Here is a 22,187-nt window from a genome sequence, read left to right as displayed (position 1 = left end):
TGCCACAATTGTAGAAGCCCCCATGTCCTTCAACAAAGACCCAGCACTGCTAAAACAAAAGTCAAACTGTACTTCAACTTATAACAATAAATGAAATCACCAGATCCGTCTCTCACATACTGAATCCCATTCTTCAAAAGTAAGCACTTGAAATTAAATTTATGTTAATGCTTCTGTTCATTTTAATGCTTTTGTTGTTCAGTCGTCAAGTTGTGTCCAACTCTTTGCAACCCCATGGACTGCAGCACGCCAGGTTTCCCCGTCCCTCACCATTGAATCAGTGGTGCCTTCCAACCATCTCATCCTCTGTTGTCCCCTTCTCCTCCTGTCTTCAATCCTTCCCAGCATCAGGGTCTTTTCCAGTGAGTCAGGTCTTCACATCAGGTGGCAAAAATATTGGACTTTCAGCTTCAGCATCAGTGCTTCATTACCCATCACCATACACAATTCTCTCTTCCCTTCTTTTCCCAGTAGACTTAGATCACAAGTTTCAGTTTAACTAATATTTGGTTCTTAGATTTTTATGACCTTGCAAATACTGTCTGCACCTGAGCTACATACATATTTCACTATTAATACAACTCCCATCTTGTACAGTTTGTTTTTCAGGGAAACACCTGAAATGAGTGAAAGTCTTAGTCATTCAGTCGTGTCCAAGTCTTTGGAATCCCATGGACTTTAGTCCACCAGGCTCCTCTGTCCGTGGAATTCTCCAGGCAAGCATACTGGAGTGCACAGCCATTCCCTTCTCCAGGGGATCTTCCCGACCCAGGGATTGAGCCCAGGTCTCCTGCATTGTGGGCAGATTCTTTACCATCTGAGTCACCAGGTAAGCCCCGTAACTACCTGAGTGATCACTAATTGATCACCACTAATTTATTTATCATTTATTTATCACCAACAGGGCTTCCCAGGTGGTGCTAGTCATAAATAACTCGGCTGCCAGTGTGCTGCTAAGTCACTTCAGTCGTGTCCGACTCTGTGTGACTCCATAGGCGGCAGCCCACCAGGCTCCCCCGTCCCTGGGATTCTCCAGGCAAGAACACTGGAGTGGGTTGCCATTTCCTTCTCCAATGCAGGAAAGTGAAAAGCAAAAGTGAAGTCGCTTAGTCATGTCTGACTCTTAGCAACCCCAATGGACTGCAGCCTACCAGGCTCCTCCATCCATGGGATTTTCCAGGCAAGAGTACTGGAGTGGGGTGCCATCGCCTTCTCCAGGCTGCCAGTGTAGGAGATGCAAAGGACACAGGTTCCATCCCTGGGTTGGAAAGATCCCCTGGAAGAGGGAATGGCTACCACTCTAATATTCTTGCCTGGAGAATCCCATGGACAGAGGAGCCTGCAGAGCTACAGTCAATAGGGTCGCAAAGAATCGGACACAACTGAGGCGACAGCACCAACAAACCACATCATGGGCATCCATCACATAATCCATCAATTACATTTTTTCTTTTTTCTTTGAGCAAACCATTTTTGAGACTTCCGTCTTCCTGTCCCAGTCTGGACTGGTAGAAAGTCAGGTTTGCCAAATAGATGTTTCCAGTATTCTCCTTCACTATCAACCTAGAAATTTCCTTTGATGCTATCCTATGTTGAAATTTCTGTTTCCCTGGGCCATGTCTTCCTCTTTTTCAGCTTACTTCTTCATTTTAGCAGAACATAGACTCCAGGTGCTTTCTGAGAAAGGGAGACTAGGAAGTATTTTTTTTAATTTATCAACATATGTCTGTAAATGCCTTTGTTCTTTATTTATACTACACTAATAGTGCTTCCCTGGTGGCTCAGAGGTTAAAGCGTCTGCCTCCAATGTGGGAGACCCGGGTTCGATCCCTGGGTCGGGAAGATCTCCTGGAGAAGGAAATGGTAACCCACTCCAGTATTCTTGCCTGGAGAATCCCATGGACAGAGAAGCCTGGTAGGCTACAGTCCACGGGGTTGCAAAAAGTCGGACACGACTGAGCCACTGAACGGAACGGAATAGTTGGGCTGAATATAGAGTTCTGCTTGGACACATTCTTTCAGGCTATGTTAGCAGTGCTCAAGTGTCTTCTGGTACAGAAGTCTAATGTCATTGTGATTCCTGACCCGTATGACCCTGCTATTTCTCTATAGAGCAGAATCTAAGTTTACCCTTGGGCATTATGAAATTTCACAATGAATTGACTTGGCATGGCTTTGTTCAGTCTATTGTGTATTTCCTGAGTCTATTAAATTTTGAAACATGTCCATTAGCTCTGAGAAATTTTTTAAATGATTTCTATGAAAATTTCTGCATGTATTTTCTTTCTGGAACTCCTACCCCTTGGCTTTTGGACCTCCAGACACACTTTTTAACTATTTACATTGTTCTCTTATTTTCCATTTCTTTCTCATTTTGCTTTACTTTCTGGAAGATTTTTTTCAACTTAATTTCATTGCCTTCTATTGAATTTCCCTTTTTATGTTCACTAGCAGAAAGTTATAAAAGTTCTATCCTGTTCTTAACTGACTCTTTTGTATTTATGGTAGCCCATTTTGTTTCACAGAAGCAATACTTATTCTAATGTATATATATATATATATATCAATTACAGCTTTCTACCTCTGGTAGCTCTGTCAATACCAACTATATCAATCATAAAACTAATAGCTTCATCTAATATTACCAAATGCTTACCATGTGCCATGTATTATGTAAAGTATTCTATCACGCATTACCTCATTAACCCCCACAACAGTTCTAATGAAGTAGATACTTAATTTGGCTCAACTTTACAGATAAGGAGACTGAAGTAGCCAACATTTACACAGTTGAAAAACTCTTGAGCTCAATACTATTTCCTAAAGATAGAGCTTTGTGGAAAGTAAAGTTACAAATAAAATCAATTAGCCTACATTAGTTATTTTGTAAATGTCCTAGAATTTGATCAAGGCTCTTTCAGTTCTTCAATTTATACTATAACATGACATACTTCCAATGAAAAACTATACATGTGGCTGATAAATTATGGAGTTTGAGTTTGTGGGCAAGAAAAATGGGCCTTGTTGCTTTCTGCTGTTTTTTTAGCTGCTACTTATATGCCAACCTGCCTGGTTATTTCAAACAGGCTATTTGCTCACCATAGAGAAAGCATTCAGATGGATATCAAACCATTTCCATTGTTAAAAAAACATTGTCACACATATTACTTGTAGGAGTGTTTTATCCACAAGTTTTTCTTAAACACAAAGAAAAATAAACTTACTTTAAAGTTTACTCTACCAAAATTGTTAACCCATACATTTTAACAAATAAGAACGATGGCTATTACTCTGAAGAAAACATAAAATAAGGACTTTTTTTCCTTATAAGGACTCACACTTTATATTAATAGAGTTCTCTTTTAGAAAATATGCATGTAATAATTAATACATTAGTAAATATTCCTCTTTTGAAAAACTTCAATTTGAGAAAAAGCAACAAACAAGAATACAAGACTCCGTCTTCTCATCTTTGAACAGGTGGCTTTTTCAGTTTTACTACATTGTAATTTAGTAACTCATGTGTCAAGCCTCTTCCTTTGGACTCACTTTTTAATTGCTTATGAACTGAGCTTTAAAGCATTTTGAAAATGTATCCTATTTCATAAACAGCTATAGTTCATTACATGAAATATTCCAACACTTAAAAATAGCAGCAGTTATGAGCCAAACTATGACTAGAGGGTCAACTTTCTACTATTTCACTCAGAGGGAAAATAAATAAATAAACTAACAAGCTTTAGAAGTAGGCAAAACCTATTTTCCATGTAACCTCTGAAACATGGTTAGCTGCCAACCTTTCCAAGAAGTCCATTCTTCTGCATATGTTGCAAGTAAGACCTTATTAGGTCACATAATTTATGGCACTTGGCAGCACTTTGGGACACAAAAGCTACAGTATCCACCTTGACCAGAATAGACTGGCAGTGCCCTTGCTGGAAATACATTACAGCTGATCAAGGCTATGGAGCGGCGCTTCAAAGTCAGTCATGTAAGTACTGTGCGGAATGCCAAGGTACTCAGTAGGATAATACCCTTGTGTCATTTGTCAATGACAGGTTCCAGGGCTTACCACTGCTGTATGTACCACCTCATATCCACAGTGTGACATTTTCCTAACATACTGACATTTCATCCTCACAGCAATGGGCCCTAATCAGAGTGGATGGGAAATGTTTTCCCATTTTACCAGTGGAGAAAAAACTGTTTAGAAAAGGTAAATAATTTGTCCAAGGTCATAAATATAAAACGTGCTTGGGCAAGATCTTAAATTCAGATCCCCTGACCACCCCATAAATAATCAGTCTACTAAAATTCTCACTAAACATTATGGGAAAGAGGGAGATGAGAGAAGGAAGGACTGAGAGAGAAAGAAAGAACCTAACTGATTCATAAATGTATAAATGTTGAAGGCAAGGAGATAAGGAAGTTTTATGAGGAAGTTTACGTTACCACTTCTGACAAATCTTCTAGAGGTTTTTTCCTAGGTTCTGTTTTCTGCTAATAAAATAATAGCATTGTCAGATGACCATAATTGCTGTAGGGCTTTTGTTAAAATTAGGAGACTTTCCATCATTAATAGAAATACCCATAAAGGATTTTGAGTTCTAGCAGAGAAATAAAAATAAGAACACCAGACATCATAAGTCACTGTTCCAATGCATTACTGCATTGACTTTTCTGCCTTTAACACTGTGGAAGATAACAGGTAATTTTGTAGACTGTATCTCAAAGTGGGTTTGTTGATGCTTCCTTATGATTGGATTCAAGTATTGCCCCTCTGGCGGGAATACCACAGAAGTGTTTCTGTATTCTTTGTATCGGTGGCACAGGATTTCAATTTTATCCATTGTTGATGACGTTCAGTTTGATCATTTGATTAAGAAGGTGCCTGTCAGCCTTTTTCATCATAAAGTTACTATTTTGCCCTTTGTAATTACTAAGTATTCATTCTATCCAGTAAATATCCTAATAATGGTCAAATTGTCAATTTATTTTTTCACATCCGAATAGACTCAGTTTCATTTCATACAGGAAATGGATACCCACTCTAGCATTCTTGCCTGGAGAATTCCATGGACAGAGGAGCCTGGCAGGCTGCAGGCCACGGGGTCACTGAGAGTCAGACACAAGTGGGCAACTAAGCACCTTGCTGTTGCTGCTAAGTCATTTCAGTCGTGTCCGACTCTATGCGACCCCACAGACGGCAGCCCACCAGGCTCCCCCGTCCCTGGGATTCTTCAGGCAAGAATACTGGAGTGGGCTGCCATTTCCATCTCCAATGCATGAAAGTGAAAAGTGAAAGTGAAGTCGCTCAGTCATGTCCTACCCTTAGTGACCCATGGACTGTAGCCCACCAGGCTCCTCCATCCATGGGATTTTCCAGGCAAGATGACTGGAGCACCTTCAGTTCAGTTCAGTTCAGTCACTCAGTCGTGTCCGACTCTCCGCGACCCCATGAATCACAGCACGCCAGGCCTCCCTGTCCATCACCAACTCCCAGAGTTCACTTAAACTCATGTCCATCGAGTCGGTGATGCCATCCAGCCATCTCATTCTCTGTCGTCCCCTTCTCCTCCTGCCCCCAATCCTTCCCTGCATCAGACTCTTTTCCAGTGAGTCAACTCGTCACATGAGGTGGCCAAAGTATTGCAGTTTCAGCTTTAGCATCAGTCCTTCCAATGAACACACCTTAGTACCTTCCTATTATAGAACAGGCTACTGTCTGTTGCTGTCAATTATTGTGACGCTCAAATTGTCTCAGTTGTCACCACAGGAATCCTTCAAGGTGTTTATGTCTTTGTGACATCCTGCCATCTCTCTTTGATAACTTCTTTATTATCTAGAATGCCAAGGTGCCCCAGACTTATCTCGTAATTTCCATATAGTCCTGGAACTAGCCATTTCTGCCAGGATCCTGGTTCCCTCTTCGTTTCTGCACAGGAATTGAAATTTTGAGTCCTAGATCAAAAATCTGGTCACCCAACTAGATTTTAACCTGGTCACCCAACCAGGCTTAATTTATTATCTGACATGTATAGAAAAGCTGTTCCCAGTACCTATCAGTGGACCATATATACACATTTACACACATACATATATATTAATACATATATTACATACATATTATATGTATGTGTATAACATCTGTATATATTATTCTACTGCTCAAAATAGAAAAACCAAGATTCCATACTGCTACCTCTGAGTTGAATTCAACAGCAGCAGAATTCATTTTAATTTCCTCCCCGCTTTTAACTTTGTAATTTCCTTCTCCCAGAATTCCACCATCCTTCAACATTTACATATTTGATCAGCTCCCTGTATGTAACCAATCTCCACAATTGGTACCTCACCCTCTCCTCATCCCACCCAGCTCCAGCAGCCCCACACAAGGCACCATCCTTGTACTGGGCACCTGGAATGCTTTCTCCCCTCCACTCTGCCTCTGATACCCCGCGCTGAGCCATCCTGCTCCAGGGCACCCTCTTCACCTGCTCATGCTCCACTTGTAGAAACCAGATTGCCCCCATAGGCTGACACCCCCCTCACCACACTCTGGTTTCTGCACGCTGCCCTGGGTCACCCACCCCCACCACCACATACAGCACCCATTCAGGCTGTCTCCTTGCCCTGAGCCACTGTCTCCTCTGCCTTACAGACCCAAGACATATATCTGGCTATGTCTTGCCTAGTAGCTTCAGGAGTAAACTGTTCAGGAAGAGGAAAATGAAGAGGAAGAGAAATCACTATGCTATTTTTAAACAGAATAAATAAATTCAATGAAGAATACACACATTTCTGTTAAACTATAGCTAAATTTTTTTCATTTTAAGTGGAGGAATTATATTGTGATGGTTTCCTTCCATGGAAGCAACCTAAATGTCCATCGAAAAAGGAAGGATAAAGAAGTTGTGGTAGACATACACAATGGAGTATTGCTGCTGCTGCTGCTAAGTCACTTCAGTCGTGTCCGACTCTGTGCGACCCCACAGACGGAAGCCCACCAATGGAGTATTACTCAGCTATAAAGTGAAATGCCTTTGAGTCAGTTCTAATGAGGTGGATGAACCTATATTTTATCATACAGAGTGAAGTAAGTCAGAAAAAGGAAGACAAATATAATGTTTAATGCATATATATGGAATCTAGAAATGCTTAAAGTTTTCAGCATTCCCTCTCAGCTCCTAAGAATCAGTAAAAGAAAGACCCCCATTATAACTTTAAATGGTAAATGATAAAAAGTTCATACAGGATTGGACATCAATATTCTATTTCCCCTCTTCTATACATATATCTCAACTACTAAATAACTACTGCTCAAATTCAGACAGAAGATGCACAAGAATAAATCTAGATCTGAGAATAAAACTTATTTTGAGAGATTATTTTAAATAAGCATTAACTAACTTAAAGTTATCTTAGTCGTCTTTTTTTTTTTAAAGGAACTCTTCTGTAAGCCAGTCGAGAATGAGGCAGAGTAATTAGAAAACACATAATATCTTGAAGAGTCTCAGTTTAATCTTACCCTTGAGAAGATATTTTCCAGGGAGCTAGTTAAGGATCTCTTAGCTTTATTTTTCAGAATGTCAAGTTTGAACCTTCCACTGCTTGTCGCATTTTCTGGGATTGTACTATTTGAAATAGCCTATGGAAAGAAAAACATTAATTTTGGTTTGGAAAAACTCAAGGTTAAATGAAGCTTTAAAGACAGGCTTATGATTAAACCATTAAAAAGCACAAGAATTCTTCTGGAGCTCTATTAAAGAAGCAATAATTTAGGTTCCACATCATAAGTGCACAGATTATAAGCAAACGGGTTTAATTTTTAATATTATAAGTAATAAAAAAGACAGAAATAAGATCTTTCATTTATGCCTTTCCTCTCTGCTAATACATTCCTGCTGCATTTAACAAAAACTAAACTTAAGATGTCACTTTTTACTGCTGTTATTTTGATTAATAACTATAATCATGCCTTTCCAAATTGCATACTTTATATCCAAATTACCAAGGAAAACACAAGAAACAGTTTTCAAAGAACAAAGAATCTTTTAGTAAAGCTGGATTCCGCTAATGCCTTTCTTATAATTCCCTTTTCATTAGCGAGTGGGTCATCTATCTTTTCAATCAAGTACTCCCCGATAGTACTAAACTGTATGAGAACCTACAGTATGTCCACTATATAAATTGAGATCCTCTAAATATTTCATCCTATACAGACATAAAAAGCTACTATGTATATCACATGGTTCTTACTTCCAGAAAACTTCCAAAAGAGAAAACTTATCCTTTGCTTGTGGAGGAAATATCCTCACATGTCACAGTGAAAAGAAGCAACACATAAGTATCAAACATGGAACCATGAGCTGTGGTTCTCAATGGTTAGGAAGAAAAAGATACACAGGATTTAATGTGGGCAGGAAAATAAAAAGTGTGAAGACCTTCCCAACACTGAGAATGATGCTGGCAAAATCATAAAGGCTGGGATGCTCAAAGGACAGGATGTCAGCACAGACAGTTGACTAAAACAGAAGGAAATGAGTGGAAAGTGGGAAAATGAAGCTGGAGATAAAACCTTGATCTTAAATGCTGGGTAATTAGGAAGAATCACTGATTACAGTTTATAAGCAGAGGAACATCACTGTGAAAATAATATTTGGGGAAGATTTATGTGAAAAGAGTGCTCAAAAGTCACCCAAAGGACTGGGAAATCAGAGACTGGAAGATCAGATGGGAGGCTTCAGCATAGTCTACACACGAGACAATAAAGGTCCGTAGTGGAGTTGGTGCCACAGGATTGTCTAAGGAGTTACTGATAAAAGAAACACGGCTGCCATCCAAAAGGAAAGAAAACAATGGATAGGAATGTGGGCTGGACTGGGTTCTGGCTGTGTATAAGGACTAGGATGACTCATTATTCTAAGGCTTTGGGATGAATGACACTACTGAAATAGGGAAATCGTATTGGCACTGAGCACAGTGCCTGACAGAGCAGCTACTCAGTGAATTTGCTGTTGTTTAGTCTCTAAGCCATGTCTCGCTCTTTGTTATCCCATGGATTGCAGCCCACCAGGCTTCTCTGTCCATGGGATTTCCCAGGCAAGAATACTGGAGTGGGTTGGTATTTCCTTCTCCAGGGGATCTTCCCAACCCAGGGATCAAACATACGTCTCCTACACTGCAGGCAAGTTCGTTATCACTGAACCACCTGGGAAGCCCACTCAGTGAATATTAGGTGAGTAAACGGTCATGTATGGATGTAAGAGTTGGACTGTGAAGAAATCTGATCGCCGAAGAATTGATGCTTTTGAACTGTGGTGCTGGAGAAGACTCGTGAGAGTCCCTTGGAGTGCAAGGAGATCCAACCAGTCCATTCTAAAGGAGATCAATCCTGGGTGTTCATTGGAAGGACTGATGCTAAAGCTGAAACTCCAATATTTTGGTCACCTCATGCGACGAGTTGACTCACTGGAAAAGACTCTGATGCTGGGAAGGATTGGGGGCGGGAGGAGAAGGGGACGACAGAGGATGAGATGGCTGGATGGCATCACCGACTCGATGGATATGAGTTTGAGTGAACTCCAGGAGTTGGTGATGGACAGGGAGGCCTGGCGTGCTGCGATTCATGGGGTCGCAGAGAGTCGGACATGACTGAGCAACTGAACTGGACATGACTGAGCGACTGAACTGAACTGAACTGAACTGAAAAGGAAGGAAGAAAGGAAAAGAGAGCAAGGGAGAGAGAGAGAGAGGAATTTAAGTATACGGCAGGAAAACATACATAAAGTATAAAACCTCCTCTGTGACCTTGACCTCTCTCCATCATATAGAAAATTTGTATCACTACTCTCATACTGCCTTTGACCTTCTGGTCAACATGACTATTACCATCAATGACTGATTTAAGCAAACCCATTAACAGATTTTACTCTTTAAGTTTCGTGACCTTCCTGTGTCACTGGACATCACTGATCGTACTTGAACTTTTCTCCTACCTTGTTGCTGCTGCTGTTAAGTCGCTTCAGTCGTGTCCGACTCTGTGTGACCCCATAGACGGCAGCCCACCAGGCTCCCCCATCCCTGGGATTCTCCAGGCGAGAACACTGGAGTGGGTTGCCATTTCCTTCTCCAATGCATGAAAGGAAAAGTGAAAGTGAAGTCACTCAGTTGTGTCCGACTCGTAGCGACCCCATGGACTGCAGCCTACCAGGCTCCTCCGTCCACGGTTTTCCAGGCAAGAGTACTAGAGTGGGGTGCCATTGCCTTCTCCCTCCTACCTTGGTCATACCATAATAAATCTTTCTACCTCATTATTCCCTTTCAGTCTTTTATTACTGGCTCCATTTTAATTTACTCATTGCCAAAAGTGTGGGTATCCCTCAGAACACCCGCCTTTGACCTCAAACCTGTGCCAAAGCTCACTGTCTTCTGCATTTATAATGTCAACTCAAATTCTATGAGCACCAAATCCATTTTCTAATTATATCTCAAACACACTTGCAAAATTGAATTCTTCTTTATTTCCATCTTCTGCCCTACTCTTGTCTTCTTTCTGTATTTCTTAGCTATTGCACCCAGTTCTTCCAAATCTGAAACCTTGAAGTCTCTCCCAGCAAGGCCCTCTCCCATCCTAAGCATATCTATCCAATCAGTCACCAAGTCCTAAGGATCATGCCTCCCAAAGAGCTCTTGACTTAGTGCCCCCCTTACATCTCCAGGGCTCCAGTTTAGCCTCTCTCTAAGACAAAATAAATTTTTCAAGATAGAATCATTCAATCTATTTATGTCCCAGTGCTATCTCTGTCTAGAACATACTTATATATCACTGTGCCAATCACACTGTATTTCTGTTTTCACTTCATTTGATTACATGTTGGTTTTTCCTTCTAAACAGTCAAAGGTCAGAAAAGAGCTGTTATTCTTCTTCTCTATTGCCTACTACACAGTATGCACTTGATAAATGAATCACTTCTCACATAGTCTATTACCAGTCTCCCAATTTGAAAATGTGACTTCGGTCCTGGTACTGTCAACCCCCTCACTCACCAACCAGCCCCACAAACCGACCATCACTATGACAGAAGAATTATCTCTTTAAAGTACAAATCTGATTTTCTCATGCTCTAACCTGAAATCCTTCAATGACAAAGTCAGGCGTAGCACTTAAGGCTCTTCATCATCTCACGGCTGCCTAGCCTCCAGCCTTACTCCCCATCAATCCCCAAGCAAACCCTAAAAAGCCAGTATGTCCTTGGAGGGCCTGCAAGGAGTATGTTCATTCATGGTCACAAAGTTACCACTTTACTGCTCGGTGTTCCTTCTTAAAACACAAATCCTCAACTGTTCTGATTAGAAAACTTTATCTCGCCTAAAACTCCAGCCCTACCCTCCCCCCAAAATCTCATCCTCTCCAATTCTTTCATGCTTTCCTCTACCCTCACTCTCTGCTCTGGCTCCAAAGCAAACACGTAGCTACTTTGGCGCTCATTGCACATTCTTTTAAAAAGCTATCTTGTTGCCTCTACGACATGTATCTATTAATATTTATGGTCACAAAGAGTCAGACAGAACTGAGCAACTAACACTTTTCACTTTTAATATTTAGCTTTGCATTCCCTTTTGGATTATTTGAGCTCTTCTCTGCAGGCTACATCATCCATTGATGTCTTTTTTGTTACATTATCATATAGTTTGGCTCATAGAAGGTCCTCTAAAAGTGCTTGTACAATAAATAATTAAGGAATCACTTATTGCATGGCATGTGATTTGTTGTGACTAGAATGAAATAAAAATATAACCTGAATTAGTGTTATTGAGGTAAATATGTCATAATTTCCTTAGATGTCATTGCCAGTGGTCTTGCTTTATCTACATGCAGCTGAGAACACATTCCAAACCACGTGCACAGAAATATCATCCCTTTTGCAGTCAGGAGAGACGTTTCCATGACATTACTTTTTCTTTGCATGTTTGCTTTTTACCGCTCAAGGCTGTATAAGTTTTTAATAAAATAAGATGTTCTTATGGATTTGAAATAAAATAATGGATTAGTATTACTAAAATATGTAAGTTCATTCTAAACCATGAGCATTTGATATCACTGGTTTTCTATCAGAACTCACAATTTTTTTACATTTTAAAAGCATCACAATTTTATCTCCATGTGCCAATGCTTGCTAAAATTTACTATAAAATTTCTGAGATGCTAGGGGGAAAAAGATGATTAGAGCTTAGCCCTAAAGATGAGAACACAAAGCAAAGAAACTCCTTTTACAACTTCTATGAAATTTTTACTGAATATATGTAAAAAACAAAAATCAGTCAGGGAGCAAACATCTCACCGATGGGCCTTCCCCGATATGAACATGTGTCTTCTGCTTGACTTCACACAGCTGCCTCAGATGTAAAATCACAAGTTCATTCTCCTCCTGGTCATTGACTGCCTTCATTTTCTGTTGAAGACAGACCAACAGCACATTATGGGAACACAGTGTCTACTGTTTTATTCTCATTTAATTTTATCTGTCTGGTAGACAAACATAAATAAATCTAAGCACTTAGCTCTTAGGAACTAAAGGGGGTTCTAGTAACTATCAGAGAGTATAGTGGGATACCCATCTTTCATTTCAGATAGAGAAATGGAAAAAGGAACTCAAAAAACAGGCTCCAATTCTCATTCTTTATATCTTATTTGTGAGGACTATGAATCATGTTACCTGCACACGTTCAAAGATGTCAGCCTGCTCGTTATCTGCCAGGGATGAGAGATGCCTCTGTATTACCAGCTTGGCTCTTGGTGGGTAGAGACCTAAGGGACATGATGGAGATCGGTGTTAAACAGGTTCCAGCCACAGAGATACATCTGTTAGTCACTTAGTTGTGTCTGATTCTTTCCGACCCCATGGACTGTACCCTACTAGGCTCCTCTGTCCATGGGGTTTTCCTGGCAAGAATACTGGAATGGGTTGCCATTTCCTTCTCCTGGGGATCTTCCCAACCCAGGGATTGACCCAGGGAATTAGAAAGAAGAAAAGCTTCTAGAAATAATTAAATGGAAAATCTCCTCACCAAAAACAATGACCCCTATGAGTGATCTTGACAGCAGACTTATTAACAGAAAACACCACTGAAGGTACTAACAAACTTAGCCACCCTGGAAACACTTAGGTGGCTATTAGCCTTGGCCAAAATCTCTAAGCTTAAAATTAGACATTTAAAAAGGAAAAAAATAACTACTAAAATTAAAAAGCACAGCTGGAGCTTATTAGGTAGGAAGCATTCCCCTTTATGAAGGTCTTGGTAATAAAACTTCAAGGACATCATTAGTACTTAGGGACACTTTTTAGTGTTACTATTTTCCCAATAAACTGTTTACCTTCTTATATCAAGTTATTTAAATATCTGCTGTACTTCTACCCATAGTTTAGATTAAATCCTCAAGCAAACATCTTTTCCTTGAAAACATTTTTGCTTTAATAATTTTTTTAAAAGGGGAAGTGAAATTCCTATTAATAATGATTCGACCGACCATCCATTTTTAAGAAACAGATCTACATAGTTAGGGATCACTTATAATATTGCTACTGTACTGTGATTAGAAAGAGGCTATCCAGCTATTCATATTTAATGACTCTTATAGGCAGACTCAGAGAAAGCACTGGCGACCCACTCCTGGAAAATCCCATGGGCGGAGGAGCCTAGTGGGCTGCAGTCCATGGGGTCGCTAAGAGTTGGACATGACTGAGCAACTTCACTTTCACTTTTCACTTTCATGCATTGGAGAAGGAAATGGCAACCTCCAGTGTCCTTGCCTGGAGAATCCCAGGGACAGGGGCGCCTGGTGGGCTGCCGCCTATGGGGTTGCACAGAGTCGGACACGACTGACATGACTTAGCAGCAGCAGCTTAGCAGCAGCACAGGTAGACTGCATTTTAAAATCCCTAGGAGAGATTTACCTCAAAATATGCATTGTTTAAAAAAAAAAAAAACTAGAATTCCTATCATGGTGTGTAGAACATGTATAGGGCCACCACTGGACCTGTTTTAAACCACTATGTAGTATATGATGGGAACTGGAAAGAAGAAAAGCTTCTAGAAACTTCTCAGCTCTACATTTCTTTGTGCAATATACAACAAAATGCTGTGAAAATCTGTGATCACGTTCAGAAACACTAAAATTCATTTTAACAGTATGATGTCACCCACTACCACAGCTTATTATTTGCTGGCAAAGTCTCCTCAGGCAGTATATTAAGAAACTGATTCACATGAGTGGGGGTTTTTTTGTTTGTTTGTTTTATGTTGTTTATTATTCCAGTATGTTATTAGCATGTGTAGGAGGATAAAAGATTAAAAAGGAGAAAAGAAAAGAGACACAGATGTACAGAACAGTCTTTTGGACTCTGTGGGAGAGGGCGAGGGTGGGATGATTTGGGAGAATGGCATTGAAACACATATATTATCATATGCGAAACGAATCACCAGTCCACGTTTGATGCATGATACACGATGCTCGGGGCTGGTGCACTGCGATGACCCAGAGGTATGGGATGGGGAGGGTGGTGGGAGCGGGGTTCAAGATGGGGAACACATGTACACCCGGGGCAGATTCATGTCAATGTATGGCAAAACCCATACAATATTGTTAAGTAATTAGCCTCCAATTAAAATAAATAAATTAAAAAAAATAAAAAGGAGAAAAGTAAACAGGGTATTTACTTGAAGTATGTAACTAAATCTATAACCCAGGAAGTTTCCTCAGTCTTTTATTTCAGTGGAAGAATTGCAAACAGATGTATATTATTTATTTTCAAACTATGCATGCCCCCTCACTGTCTTGAATCTGATTTGACTTCCAATTTGGAATTACTGATTAGTGAATTAACCAGTCCTGAGAGGTAAATATATTATTTAGCCCTCACACAAGTTATTGTAGGAAAACAAGATTGAGGATAATTGTTCCATCTCCACAATCCTCAGCATCACTTTAGTTTCACATGTTGAGGATGGGTCCTCGAGAGATGGTGGCCTCAGACGCTGCCTCCTGGATTCACTCTGGTCCACCAACATGACTGTGCTACTCTTCCCGGTCTATGCCCGTAACATAGGCGTAGATTATGTTGGCATACGTATCTACTCCCTTTCTTTCTTTTTTAGCACAAAAAGAACTCCATGTTAATGCAACCAAATGTATTGACAGGGCTCTATAATTCTCGTGTCCGACTCTTTGCGATCCCATGAATCACAGCACGCCAGGCCTCCCTGTCCATCACCAACTCCCGGAGTTCACTCAAACTCACCTCCATTGAGTCAGTGATGCCATCCAGCCATCTCATTCTCCATCGTCCCCGTCTCCTCCCACCCCCAATCCTTCCTAGCATCAGACTCTTTTCCAGTGAGTCAACTCGTCGCATGAGGTGGCCAAAGTATTGGAGTTTCAGCTTTAGCTTCAGTCATAATTCTGAATAAGCTATATGAAATATTAATATCTAGATACTCCTAAATACTAATATATACTCCTATCTTTCTCACTTTCTACTCCTATTAATTTGTGTTGAATCTGAATACAATCCTTTTTCCAGCTTTATACTTTGTACATAACACAAGTTTAGAATTTACAGTTATCCTGCCCAGATGAAAACAGCCTTTGGGGAAACACACAGATGCCACGGCTTCAGGACAGTGTGATCCTGAAAATCCTTGCTTTCTGATATTCTTCCAGAAAGAAGCATCAAGTTGCTGTGGAATCAGATTGAACAAGTTCAAATCCTGATTCTGCCTCTCCTAAGCAGTGAGGATGTGACAGTTATTATCCCACTATGCATCCAGTACTCTTGCCTGGAAAATCCCATGGACGGAAGAGCCTGGTGGGCTGCAGTCCATGGGGTCGCTAAGAGTCGGACACAACTGAGCGACCTCACTTTCACTTTTCACTTTCATGCACTGGAGAAGGAAATGGCAACCCACTCCAGTGTTCTTGCCTGGAGAATCCCAGGGACGGGGGAGCCTGGTAGGCTGCCGTCTATGGGGTCACACAGAGTCGGACATGACTGAAGTGACTTAGCAGCAGCATGCATCTCAGTGCCTGTTCCTCATGAGTAAAATGAGGATTAAAAACAGCACCTATCTTGTGGGATCTCTATATGGATGAAGAGGCCCAAGATATGAAAAACACAGTAGTGCTGAGACACAGTAAATCTTATGAGAGTATCTGTCTTACTATTATTCCTTTCATTTTTACTGTCAGAGCACTGCCCTATCTTATGTTCTATTGGCCTAATGTCAAAAACAAGGGTAAAATATCTTATCAGAAGGTGTTAGCCAAGGCCTTATGAGAAGAATCTGTGTGAATCTTTCTCAGTCAATATGAACCCTTCCTTTGCTCCTTTCAGATACATACATACCTTGAAGGTTGGGGACCTTAAATTTCAGTCCATTCAAGATCTTGGGAGCGCCCTACTAATTCTGGATGTATAGTTTGCATTCTCTTTCTTTTTTTTTTTTTAATTTTTATTTAATAAATGGTACAAAGCACAATGCCAAAAACATTTCTCTTTCTTTACAAAGGTCTCTAAAGCTAAAATTTTTAAAGGAGCTTTTTAAAATATTATTTGCATAATTTTCTACTGGTGGTTTTATCTTTTTCTTATAGATAACAGTCCTCACAAATTCTGAACAGCAATCTGCTATCTCCTCATTTGTTGCTTATCATTTAACTTCCAAGTAAGCACAACCAAGATAATCACGATAAGGTGATCACTGACCTAGAGCCAGACATCTTGGAATGTGAAGTCAAGTGGGCCTTAGAAAGCATCACTACGAACAAAGCTAGTGGAGGTGATGGAATTCCAGTTGAGCTATTTCCAATCTTGAAAGATGATGCTGTGAAAGTGCTGCACTCAATATGCCAGCAGATTTGGAAAACTCAGCAGTGGCCACAGGACTAGAAAAGGTCAGTCTTCATTCCAATCCCAAAGAAAGGCAATGCCAAAGAATGCTCAAACTACTGCATAATTGCACTCATCTCACACGCTAGTAAAGTCATGCTCAAAATTCTCCAAGCCAGGCTTCAGCAATATGTGAACTGTGAAATCCCAGATGTTCAAGCAGGTTTTAGAAAAGGCAGAGGCACCAGAGATCAAATTGCCAACATCCGCTGGATCATGGAGAAAGCAAGAGAGTTCCAGAAAAACATCTATTTCTGCTTCATTGACTATGCCAAAGCCTTTGACTGTGTGGATCACAATAAACTGTGGAAAATTCTGGAACAACAGACTGGTTCCAAATAGGAAAAGGAGTACGTCAAGGTTGTATATTGTCACCCTGCTTATTTAACTTATATGCAGAGGACATCATGAGGAACGCTGGGCTGGAAGAAGCACGAGCTGGAATCAAGATTGCTGGGAGAAATATCAATAAGCTCAGATATGCAGATGACACCACCCTTATGGCAGAAAGTGAAGAGGAACTCAAAAGCCTCTTGATGAAACTGAAAGAAGAGAGTGAAAAAATTGGCTTGAAGCTCAACATTCAGAAAATAAAGATCATGGCATCTGGTCCCATCACTTCATGGGAAATAGATGGGGAAACAGTGGAAACAGTGTCAGACTTTATTTTTTTGGGCTCCAAAATCACTGCGGATGCTGACTGCAGCCATGAAATTAAAAGACTCTTGCTCCTTGGAAGGAAAGTTATGACCAACCTAGATAGAATATTAAAAAGAAGAGACGTTACTTATCCAAAAAAGGTCCATCTAGTCAAGGCTATGGTTTTTCCCGTAGTCATGAATGGATGTGAGAGTTGGACTGTGAAGAAAGCTGATCGCCGAAGAATTGATGCTTTTGAACTGTGGTGCTGGAGAAGACTCTTGAGAGTCCCTTGGACTGCAAGGAGATCCAACCAGTCCATTCTAAAGGAGATCAATCCTGGGTGTTCATTGGAAGGACTGATGCTAAAGCTGAAACTGCAATACTTTGGCCACCTCACGCGATGAGTTGACTCACTGGAAAACACTCTGATGCTCGGAAGGATTGGGGGTGGGCGGAGAAGGGGACGACAGAGAATGAGATGGCTGGATGGCATCACCGGCTCGATGGACATGAGTTTGAGTGAACTCCGAGAGTTGGTGATGGACAGGGAGGTCTGGCGCGCTGTGATTCATGGGGTCGCTAAGAGTTGGACACGACTGAATGACTGAACTGAACTGAAGCAGTTGTTGTTTTATAAAAATGTTAAGATTTTATGAAATCAAATCTGTCAATGTCTTCTTTTGGTAGTTTCTGCATCTCTGTGTCTTAATAAAGTCTTTCTTGTTTAGGGACAAATAACATTTTTATTTTCTTTTAATTATTTTAGTATTTTGGTTGTTTATATTGAGGACTTTGACCCCTCTAGAATGTATTTTCAGTAGATATGTGGAAGGAATCTTTGTCTCTTCGGATGGCAAACTGATCCAACACCATCTCTTGAATCACTCAGCCTTTTCTCCCCAAATTTGTATTCCTTTTCAGTTCAGTTTAGTTCAGTTCAGTCGCTCAGTCGTGTCCGACTCTCTGCGACCCCTTGAATCACAGCACGCCAGGCCTCCCTGTCCATCACCAACTCCCGGAGTTCACTCAAACTCATGTCCACAGAGTTGGTGATGCCATCCAGCCATCGCATTCTCTGTCGTCCCCTTCTCCTCCCGCCCCCAACCTTTCCCAGCATCAGAGTCTTTTCCAGTGAGTCAACTCATCGCATGAGGTGACCAAAGTACTGGAGTTTCAGCTTCAGCATCAGTCCTCCCAGTGAATATTCAGGACTGATCTCCTTTAGGATGGACTGGTTGGATCTCCTTGCAGTCCAAGGGACTCTCAAGAGTCTTCTCCAGCACCACAGTTCAAAAGCATCAATTCTTCAGCGATCAGCTTTCTTCACAGTCCAACTCTCACATCCATACATGACCCCGGGAAAAACCATAGCCTTGACTAGACGGTATATTCCTTTTACCATACACCAAAAACTTTTTCATTTTTGTAAAGGTTATATATATATGTTTGAAAACAAGGCATGTTCTGTAAAATCTTATAAATTTTTAAATTTGACTATTACGTTTAAATAGTCCTTATTCACACAGTTGAGTGGAAATTCAATAAATTTTGCCATGTGCCTATGATTTTCCTGTCTACTTAACAGATACCACAATTTACACTTACTATGGCTCATACATTCTCTACTTTATTCTATAGCTCAACCTCTCCCCATCAACACTAACATCTATCATACTGAATTACATTTACTTGCTCCCAAGCCTGCCTTCCCTTCAGACTATAAGCTTCCTGAAGTCACAGTCCACTACCTCAATCATCTCTGCATCCCGTGCTGAGCACACTACCCAGCACATGATTTTGGGTAGGCCAAAAAGCTTGTTTGGGTTTTTCCATAAGCAGATTTAGAAAAACTTGAATGAACTTTTTGGCCAACCCAACAGATATTTAACAAGTGTCTATTAAATTGCGTGTCCTCTCAGATGCAGTAGCTTTTAACCTTTTTTATTAGGGGACTCAGGAGAAGAAAGGAAAACTGACTCAGAATCACCTCTTCCTCATGTCCCTCCCTGTCTTCAAAACTCACTTTTTTTTTTCAACTTGCTCTATGACATCATGTTTATTATCTGGGTGATTTTCAAATGTCCCTCAAAAGTTAGGAAAGTTTCATTCCTGTTCTAAACCTTTAGGAAAAAAAGAACACATCATCAAGTGAGAAGAGAAAAAAAATCTACAGTCAACATTCTGGGAGGGTTTGCCTCTCTTCATTCATTCAACAAATATTTGGTCAGTTCCCACTCTGCACACAGTAGAGTCTTAAGAACTGTGGGAAATGCAAGTTCCTCCCTGGAGTCTGCCTCTGGAAAAAAAGTTAAAAAATATAAACAAAGAGGAAAAAGAGCCAAGCACCTAGGAGAGACTGACTGCACAAATTTGACTGGATGTGAGAAATGATTCTTAGGGCGCTTGGTTCACCTCGAAACAAAGAAGCATTCAATGACAGTAGCAACTTTCTCACTTCCTCAACGCCAAAGCAAACTCCTCTCTGCCAAGGCCAACTTATACTGTACCTTCGATCCTTTCACAGAGCTTATGCAAAGAGTGCATGGGGCAGGCCTCACACAGCTTAATCTGGGTCTTGGCACTTTGGAGGGCAGCGGCCGTGCTGAAAGCCTGTTTCAGAGTCAGCATTACCTCATCAACCTACAAGAAAAACAGAGGCCAGGTCTGCAAACGTTTGCCTTCAGGGTAACATATTAAAATCCCAACAGCAATGTGAGGCTTTGTTGATGCCTACTAAATCTTAATAATGCAATTTTGATGATAGAGAGAAAACATTGTCTTGAAGTTAGACCTTCAATTAATTATACATAAAATTGGAAACTGGATGAAATAAAACTATTTTAATGTGCATAATACAACAATACTGACCTGTTACTTGAATGCTGTTTTTGAATCCCACTGAGTACTATGCTATTAGTTAAATGATAGTCAATCAGAGCTTTGTTTTCTTTTTTAAAAATTTTATAGAACTATAGTTGATTTCGTTTAGTTTCAGGTAGACAGCAAAGTGATTCAGTTATACATATATATATATTCATTCTTTATCAGATTCTTTTCTCATATAGGTTATCACAGAATATTGAGTAGAGTTCCCTGTACTATACAGTAGGTCATTGTTGGTTATCTAAGGTCTTTGTTTAATTAAAGTAGTTTATCAGATAAAGATCTCTTTGTAAGTTCTGCCTGCAATACATAGGGAGCAACAAAATAAGTTTAACATTCATTCACTTGTGTTAATAGGTATCTTATTGACTTTATCCTTTTGGATCATTTTTAGTGCAACAACAAGTGAACATGTGCTTAACCAAAGTTCTGGGGAGAAATGAGCTCAATAAATAACATAGTAAGTGGGAGGGAGGTTGAAGAGGGAGAAAACATATTTATACCTATGGCTAATTCATGTTGATGTATGGCAGAAACCAACACAATATTGTAAAGAAATCATCTTCCAATTAAAAATAAATATATATTTCTTTAATTAAAATAAAAATAATCTTGGGGAAATTCTATGAAGGCTGATGAAGTTTCTTTTCCTAGAGCTCTACTGCGATATAATCGATAAATAGCACTGTATAAGTCTGAGATGTACAGTATGATTTGACTTACATGCATCATGAAATAGTTATCACAATAAGTTTAGTGAACATCAGTGAACATCATCATCTCACATAGATGCAAGATTAAATAAACAAATTTTTGTTTTCCCTTGTGATGAGAACTCCTGTCTTTTCTCTATGGCTTCTATTTATTAACATTTTGCTTCTGATTTGTGACACTAAGAATTTCTGACATCTTCCTGTCTAATAGCTGGGTCTCACCACTAGGTCAAGAGCTTGAAAACCGCCAGCCTATTTCTTCCTTGCTCTTCCAATGACTTAGTCAAGAAGTTGGGACTCTAGCATTCTGATTTCCTGGTTGTTTCTTCGAGGTCAACCAATAGCTCATCCTCCAGGCATTGTTAAGTCAACTTCAGGCCAGGTTTCCTCCTCTGTGGCAAAATCATCAGAGTAAAGTGTAGTTTTTTCACCTACTGTAGAACTGAGGTCAAAGTTTAAAACCTGTATGGGAAGCTGTGAAGTACCAGGGCCTCATCCAAACTATCTCTGATATTCAAAACCATTCACATGCTTTATAAACTATGCTTTGTTTTGTTCTTTTTTTATCGAGGTAACATTTGTTTATAACATTATATGTTTCATGGTACAACATTTAATTCAACTTCTGTATACACAGTGTGCTTAGCACCAAAGTCTCACTTCCATCTGTCACCATACAGTTGACCCCTTTACCATTCTGCTTTCTCTCCCACCCCTGGCCCCTCTGGTAACCACCAATCTGTTCTTTGAGTGTATGTGTATGTGTTTGTGTTTGTTTTTATTTTTTATACTCTGCGTATGAGGGAAATCATACTTATTTCTCATAGCATAATACCCTCAAGGTCTAGGTCCAGTCATGTTGTCATTAATGGCAAGATTTCATGTTTTTATATTGCTGAATAATAATCTATTATATGTGTGTGTGTGTGTGTGTGTATATATATATTCCCTGGTGGCTCAGATGGTAAAGAATCTACCTGCAATGCAGGAGACCTGGGTT

The 22,187-nt window shown here is 40.1% G+C and overlaps 1 protein-coding gene across 4 annotated transcripts in view; it reads right to left on the bottom strand.

Annotated features, from left to right (window-relative positions):
- The window catches only part of TBC1D4 (TBC1 domain family member 4), a 234,269-nt gene that overhangs the window by 56,367 nt on the left and 155,715 nt on the right, over positions 1-22,187 (bottom strand). For all 4 annotated transcript variants that reach the window (XM_055426465.2, XM_055426466.2, XM_055426468.2 and 1 more), the window contains exons 5-8: positions 20,099-20,231; positions 12,720-12,811; positions 12,345-12,455; positions 7,529-7,648 (exon numbers count right to left, since the gene is read on the bottom strand). In XM_055426465.2, the coding sequence (XP_055282440.2) occupies positions 7,529-7,648; positions 12,345-12,455; positions 12,720-12,811; positions 20,099-20,231 (456 nt within the window). The remainder of the gene's footprint in view (positions 1-7,528; positions 7,649-12,344; positions 12,456-12,719; positions 12,812-20,098; positions 20,232-22,187) is intronic.

This window comes from Moschus berezovskii, chromosome 13, assembly GCF_049115385.1.
Source record: "Moschus berezovskii isolate FMDL1 chromosome 13, NW_MosBer_1.0, whole genome shotgun sequence".
NCBI classification, from domain to species: domain Eukaryota; kingdom Metazoa; phylum Chordata; class Mammalia; order Artiodactyla; family Moschidae; genus Moschus; species Moschus berezovskii.
The sequence above is the reverse complement of the archived record's forward strand: the minus strand, read 5'-3'. Positions and strand labels throughout refer to the sequence as shown.